Source organism: Palaemon carinicauda, chromosome 35 (assembly GCF_036898095.1).
Source record: "Palaemon carinicauda isolate YSFRI2023 chromosome 35, ASM3689809v2, whole genome shotgun sequence".
NCBI classification, from domain to species: Eukaryota; Metazoa; Arthropoda; class Malacostraca; order Decapoda; family Palaemonidae; genus Palaemon; species Palaemon carinicauda.
This window is the reverse complement of record NC_090759.1, coordinates 76,710,701-76,719,004: the sequence shown is the minus strand read 5'-3', so window position 1 is coordinate 76,719,004 and position 8,304 is coordinate 76,710,701. Positions and strand designations below refer to the sequence as shown.

General features: G+C 31.4%; 1 protein-coding gene across 1 annotated transcript; it reads left to right on the top strand.

The window, feature by feature from the left end:
• Positions 1 to 356: 356 nt before the first annotated feature.
• Positions 357 to 2,097, top strand: LOC137627556 (forkhead box protein D1-like). Its single transcript, XM_068358645.1, has one exon. It carries the CDS (start codon positions 583 to 585, stop codon positions 1,816 to 1,818), a length of 1,236 nt encoding a protein of 411 aa, XP_068214746.1. The 5' UTR covers positions 357 to 582; the 3' UTR covers positions 1,819 to 2,097.
• Positions 2,098 to 8,304: the final 6,207 nt, after the last annotated feature.

Here is an 8,304-nt window from a genome sequence, read left to right as displayed (position 1 = left end):
ATTTATGGATAAATGGAGCTGTTCTGTCCGCAAACAACAGATGGGACCAAATCTAATCATGTCAGGCCCTCTGAAGCTCTGGGCACCTCCCCCTTGGGATTAATGGGCGGGACATCGGACGGATGTGGGATGATGCCAATTGGCCGAAAGATGCTGGGCGGTGCTTGCGGTTAGATGAGATCTGGTCATTGGTGCATAAGAGTTGTGGGCGTGTCCGACGATTTCTGTTGTGGGTTCCGATTGGTTCGAGACGATGAATCACTTAGAGGAGATGCCAGATGTCAGCGAGGTGCCAAAAATGGTCTTTTCCCTGGCTGCGACATTTGTCATCATTATTTATCAGGCGACGAGAGAGGAAAGAGCGGTCTCTCGAATCTCCCCATTGGGACCTGACTTAGTTTTGTATCTGCCCTGGACACACCGAGAATCTCTCCCTCCCTCCCCAACCTCAGGTGTGCTTTGATTTTGCTTGTGGTGAACTGCTTCGTGAGGTGTTTTCCGTGTGAGGTGTTGGTGAACTCCGTGTGTTTTTCCTAAAAAAAAAAAAAACAACGACGACAAACGGCGCTGCCCCGTTGGATCATGCCCGTGTATGAGGCAGTCATGACCGACTCTCAGTGTTTATCGCCAGGGGAAGAGCTGGTCGTTGCCCCGACCCAGTTCAGCGAGGACGAATCCGAAACTTGCCCCGTGGGCGCGGACGAAGACGACGACGAATCTCGGCCCTTGCAGGAAACAGCGGAGGGCTCCTCCGAGGGTGACAAGAAGTCCGGCGGACCTGTCAAGCCGCCGTATTCGTACATCGCGCTCATCACCATGTCCATCCTGCAGGCGCCGAAGAAGCGGGTCACCCTCAGTGAAATCTGCGAGTTCATCATGGGGCGCTTTCCTTACTACAAGGCGAAGTTCCCCGCGTGGCAGAACTCCATTCGACACAACCTCTCGCTGAACGACTGTTTCGTGAAAGTGCCCCGCGAACCTGGGAACCCCGGCAAGGGGAACTACTGGACGCTCGACCCTGGAGCCATCGACATGTTCGACAACGGGTCCTTCCTCAGGAGGCGGAAGCGGTACAAACGCCAGCATCCGGATTTCCTGAACGACCCCCACGTTTTCTCCCTGCTGGCCGCGGGGGTCGTCGACCCCTACCATCTGCATCACAATCATCTCCATCATCAGCATCAACAACAACAACAACAACAACAGGCGGCGGCTGCTGCTGCTGCTTCAGCCTTCTTGGGGCCTCACCCGATGCTCCACCGCCCAGTGCCTTACGCCCACCATCCCTACATGCCACCGGCGCAGTTCCACGCCCATCACGTAGCGCTCTCGCAACAGGAGAGCTTCCTCAGGCATCTCAGGGGGTCCTTGGCGCCTCCCATTCAGAATCTACCTGCTCCTGCATTAATAAGTGGAGGGTTGAATAACAGCGGAGGCACTGGAGGAGGTGGAGGAGTTGGAGGAGGAGTAGGGGGAGGAAGTTTCTTCGCTCCCACGCCCGTCAAACCCATGATCACAACATCTCCCTCTCCGCCTCTAACGCGCCCACCTCCCCGCCCAGCCTTCACCATCGACGCCATCATGGGGCGCGACAAATCACCCCCACCTCCTCCGTCAGCGCCGTCTTCGCCTCCGACAGGAAGTGGACCGAGTGCCTTGCCGGCGTTACCACTGACGTCGCTCAATCCGGAGCCCTTCTCCCGCTTGCTCATGGCACCCTTCCTGTCCCAAAACTTCGTCAGGCCGAGCATTGGGAACCCCCTTCGCCCTCCGTTCCCTCCCGCGGCGCTGCCTCCGTCAACGACTACGTCGCGATGAAGGGCATTGGGGGAGATAGGAAGTCCGTCCATCGTCATCGTCATTATTCATCTCATTTATTCAAACTCTCGACGCCCTATGGGCATCATTTTGTTGTCTAAGTCAAAATCTCTGGATAATTTTGTATATACTGTAGATTCTGAAAGTGACCTTCAACTAAATTATATATGTTTTTTGCAAACATTTTTGTGCAAAGCCCTTCAACTAAAAAATTATGTGTTTTGCAAATCATATTTTATTGTGCAAAGCCCTTCAACATAAATATTCATGTTTTGCAAAAAAAAAAAAATTGACTGTGTAAAGCCCTTCAACTAAATTTTTTTTAAAAATCATATTTTATTGTGCAAAGCCCTTCAACTAAAAAATTTATATGAATTTACAAATAATTTTGATTGTGCAAAGCCCTTCAACTAAAAAATTATATGAATTTATAAATAATTTTTATTGTGCAAAGCCCTTCAACTAAATTATACATGTTTTTGCAAATATTTCTTAATGTGCAAAGAACTTCAACTAATTTATATATGTCTTTTGCAAATCATATTTTATTGTGCAAAGCCTTTCAACGAAAAAAAAATGTTTTTTGCAGATCATATTTTATTGTGCAAAGCCCTTCAACTAGAAAAGAATTATGTGATTTTACAAATCATTTTTATTGTGCAAAGCCCTTCAACTAAATTGTAAATTTTTTTGCAAATAATTTTTTATCGTTCAAAGCCCTTCAACTAAATTATATATGTATTTTTTTTGGCAAATAATTTTTATTGTGCAAATCTTCAACTTAATTATATGTTTTTTTGCAAAATATGTACTGTGTAAATCGCTACGTAATATTACCCAGTGATTGAAGATTATTTTTTTTACATTCTAACATTTTGCATATTTTTTTAAAATGTTTTATTTATTGCTTTATCAATGGACCCAGTGAAATGCTTTAACAGACCGTCCAAATGAAGGCGACCAAGAATCAAAATAGAATTCGCTCTTTTGAGTACCTTGTCTCAAAAACCTTTTTTTTTTTTTTTTCCGCATTACATTCCTCCAGTGTCGCGTGTGTAAACAAGTCAGTCATCTTTTACCTTTGTAAGCCTCTCTCTTGTAAAACATTGTAAATATTCAAACGGCTGTAAATATTGTAAATGACTTATATTATCATTTTTTTAATTAAACTTTATAACTATATTCATCTTTCTCTTGTACCTTCATTGTAGGATGTAGATTAGTTTGTAGTTTTTTTTATATAAATTGCGAAAATTGATGAAAATTACATTAACGATTTGAAAAAAAAATTGGAAAATAGACATAAAAATATATAAAATTTTGTAATGATCACATATTTAAGTAATTTTTCCACCTCAATAAAAAAAATATTAAAGAAAAAAATATCGAAAATAAAGACATCAAAAAATTTATATAGTAATTTTGTAATGATCCCATTTATTTAAGTAAATTTTCCACCTCAATATTATTGGCCAGAAAAAAAAAAATTGTTAATTCAATTAGCAATATAAGTGTTCTTTCTAGTCTGATGTCATTTAAAAGAAATAGAAAACAGGATTTTATAAAATATTAAAAAATATTACAGCTCAAGATTATAATTTCTAATTCTTAAATTCTGGTTAATTTTAGACTGAAATGTACTTATCAAAAAAATGTAATATTTTAATTACATCTTTAGAAAATTAAGCCGGATAAAATACTGTATGATATATATATGAAGTAATAAAAAGCCATGAAATGAATTCAGGTAGAAATGAAATGTTTAAAATTTTTAAACACAACATTACATGACTAATATCTGCAATATTAGAATAAGAATTTGATAAAGAGGTTCAGCTTTGTTATATATATATATATATATATATACATATATATATATATATATATATACACATATAAATATAATATATATATATACAATATATGTATATATATATATATATATATATATATTATCATTTTGTATAAATATATGTATATGTATATGTGTGTATATATATATATATATATATATATAAACTTGGATGAAAAAGAATATATAAGATTAAATTTTCATCTATATAAATTAAGGCCTTTCTACTGAAAGGCTATAGATGATATAATTATTGTTTTCATAATAAAAATTAAACAATGATATTTATTATATCCAAGAATATAATCCGGGCATGAAATTTTAAACGGATATGATACTATTTTTTAATTAAGTAAAATTACATATATACTTTTGGTATGATTTGTAAAATGCAATTTTCTTCACTAACGATAAAATAGATATTTTACTTTGAAGTTTTTGCCTGAAGAATATATATATATATATATATATATATATATATGTATATATATATATTTAATATACGGCATTCGTTTGTTCTTATAATTATAAACCAAAACTTAAATAAGGTTTCTATAAAACAAATATACCAATAAATTTTAAATGAGAAAAAAATAAAAATCACATTTTCAAATATTAAGTTATGAAATAGTGGTTTTTGCTTCCTTTCCGATTTTTAAATTAAAAATTAAAAAAAATTTATTTTGAAGCTACAAGCAAATTTCTACATATAAAATTTCAAGTGTTGTACACATGTAATTTTGTTTTATACATTTTTTATTCTAATGAATTTTGGTTTATAATTATAAGAACAAACGAATGTCGTATATTAGATTTATATATATATATATATATATATATATCTATATATATATATATATATATATATGTATATATGGATAAATATCAACACAACATCGTGTTCAAATAGAAATAAATTTCTACCTCATACTTGGGATCGAACGCTGGCCTTTCATTAGAAGGGGCCAGCGTTCGATCCCAAGTATGAGGTAGAAATTTATTTCTATATGTATATATATACATTACACACACACATATATATATATATATATATATACATACAAGTATATATATATATATATATATATATATGTATATATATATATTTAGCATCTAATATAAATTGTAATAATAATGCAAATAATGATTGTTAATTACAGGTTAGAGAAATATGTAGTTTCACCGTATATTAGTTATAATAATTTTTTTTTTTTTTTTTTTTTTTGTCTGGTAGACGCCAATATTAGCGAACATTAAATTTGTCCATAATTATTTGTGCTCAGCCGTAAGAATAAGAGGTATACTTTATAAATAGGATTTGATATTTTGTGAATGACAGTCTAGTTACTATTTTCTCCTATGTTCTTACTGTGATATTTCATTGTCTCGTATAATAATAATAATAATAATAATAATAATAATAATAATAATAATAATAATAAAGGAAATTGACTAGCTTCTCAAATTTCTTAATATTTCCTATAACCAGAATATAGATATAGATAATAATATTGATTTTAATCATCATTTTATTGTCCATTACATAATGAAAAATAATGATAATAGCAAAAATTACAATATCGATAACTAGAGTAAGGACTGAGATTTTTCAATCGTAATTATCTAATAAAAAAGAAATTACGATAAAAATGCTCACGAAAAGGTATAAAAGGATAATAACGATATTGATAATAATAAGTATTTTTAGTGAGAGCAGCAACATTATTTATACGGAGAAACTGTTAGTTAATGAGCAAATTAAGAGCAATGAGATTTGTATCTCTGCGTTATTTACTAACGTTTTGTAGCTTTTTAATATGTCTGTTTAGGTTACCAGTGATCTCATGTGTGATGTGGTGAGACCTATGTGCGTGTATATATATATATATATATATATCTGTGTGTATGTGTGCATGTATATATAAATATATATATATATATGTGTGTGTATTTATAGTGTATATTATATACATATATATATATACATATATATATATATATATATATGCTATAGCCTATATATGAGAATATTTATATATTTATTTGTGTATATATATATATATATATATGTCATATATGTGTGAGTGCGTATATATACTGTACATATATGTATATATATATATATATATATATAAACATTTTTGCATGTGTGAATATTTATATGCAGATGTGTGTATATGTGTGTATACATATATACAAAGGTATGAATATATTATTACGACTAATTCCCCTATCAAAAAACAACAACGCACACAACATCCATCAACAAGCAAGTAAGCGTAACATGGAACGGATATGGGCGCCCCCTTAAAAGGAAGCTATATAACAATGATCTTTCCTCGCGGGATATGGAAATCCTTCGGAGCGTGGGAGCCTTTTCTCGTCCACCAACCAACTTCCCTCCCTTCCCCGCCACATGGATTGTGTGGACTTCAAGGGGCCCCTTTAGCGAACACCCCTTCTGGGTGCATTTTGCTTCCTGACGGCGGCGCTGTCGAAGTGTGGGTCAGTTTGGGGAGTTTTTAAATAAGGGAATATGAGTGGCTATATTTATGTATATATATATATATATGTGTGTGTGTGTGTGTGTGTGTGTGTTTATCCATAAGTATATATATATATATATATATATACATATATATATTATATATATATATAATATATACTGTATATATATATATTCTTCATTCGACTTCATTAATCCAAATTTATTGCATGGTAGGCACAATATGTATACATATATATATATATATATATATATAGATATATATATATATATATATATAGATATATATATATATATATATGTGTGTTTATAATGTGTATGCATGTACGTGTGTATAAATGTATAAATACATATTTGCGTGTGCGTTTATAATGGAAAATCTTTTAAAAGCACAGTTTTATTGATAAGACATTGTTTTATGTACTTTGCACTATGAATATGCCGTGTAGAGAAAAGTGAAAAGTAATAAACAAAATAGTTATCATTATGCTAATGATAATGCTGATGGTTTTATTATTATTATTATTATTATTATTATTATTATTATTATTATTATTTATGATATTGTTATTGTTATCGTTATTGGATGCAAATCAAACGGTTTTATATTTCAAAACTTAGTAATAATTATAGCAATAATCAGAAAATAGCTTAGAAAAGAAACATTTATGAATGTTATGCATTTTACAACAGACAAGTTTAAGAATGAATAAGTTCAACCCCATGAAAGCTATGAAATAGTGAAAATAAGATTAAACTTTATAAATACGGATGAAAAACGAACAAACTTATTCAAGCTATTGAATGTTTCCTTTTTAAACTCTATACTGTTAATGTAAAATAAGATGGATTTCCGATATTTGAATTACTGAAAATGAGCAATTGTATAAACGGAAATGAGTTTGTTGGAATAACATAAAATACATCATGGAGGTTTCGATAACCTTTAATGGTTATCCTTAACTAACCGATGCAATGAGCTTTCCTTATCATACAATCAGCGGAAGTCATAAACGTTCTTGCTTTTGATAAACTATATTTGCTGATTTTTTTTTTTGATGAAATTTTTTTTGCCGATTATATATATATATATATATATATGTATATATATATATATATATATAGGCATCTATATATATATATATATATATATATTTCTTTCATATATATTTAGTTTTATGTTAATAATTTAGGTACTTATGCCCATGATAATAATCCTATTGTGGGCATATATATATATATATATAGGCTATATATATATAGGCTATATATATATATATATATATATGTGTGTGTGTATATATATGTGCGTGTGTGTGCCTGTGTACGTGTGTGCGTTGGCGAATGTCTCCTTTTATTATTTATGTATATCTAAGGTATATATGTATATCGCGTAATCAAGTGTGCTTTTGATGATTGGTGTAATTTCATCTTGTAATTAAAAACTTAAGCAATGTAATTACATCAGATGGAATTACATTGAATTTAGGATAATATAAATTACTATACACAAATGTGTCTTTAATCTTCATTGGTGTTGTTATTTCTTGTATATACTCTATAGGAACTTACAGGTATCGCTTTCCAAATAATAATAATAATAATAATAATAATAATAATAATAATAACAATAATAATAATAATAATAGATCAATTTTAATTCTATAATAAGGTGATAATCCTAATCTTTTTTTTTTTTTTGACTGGAAGAATATAATCCGTTCGATGCAACGGAAATCAATAATAAAAGTGAAGGGGAAAAGACTCGTTGGTAACCAATCCTCACCCAAGATGTTTTTGCGTCTGGATGAGTCTGTTTGTTTGTTTGTTTGTTTGTTTATTTTTCTTGTTCATGTATACACACAAGCACATGTATATAAATCTATATGTATGTATGTATGTATATATATATATATATATATATTATATATATATAAACATATATATATATTTATATATATATGTATATATATATATATATATATGTATATATATATATATATATATATATATTTATATATATATGTATATATATATATATATATATCCCTTTCTGAGTAGGGATACCTTAACGGGGTGAAAAGGGTTTGTGTATTGCCATGATCAGCAAGGATTCACTAATTAGGGC

Coding starts and splice junctions, on each gene's coding strand:
- LOC137627556 (XM_068358645.1), top strand. CDS start 583: ATGCCCGTGTATGAGGCAGTCATGACCGACTCTCAGTGTTTATCGCCA.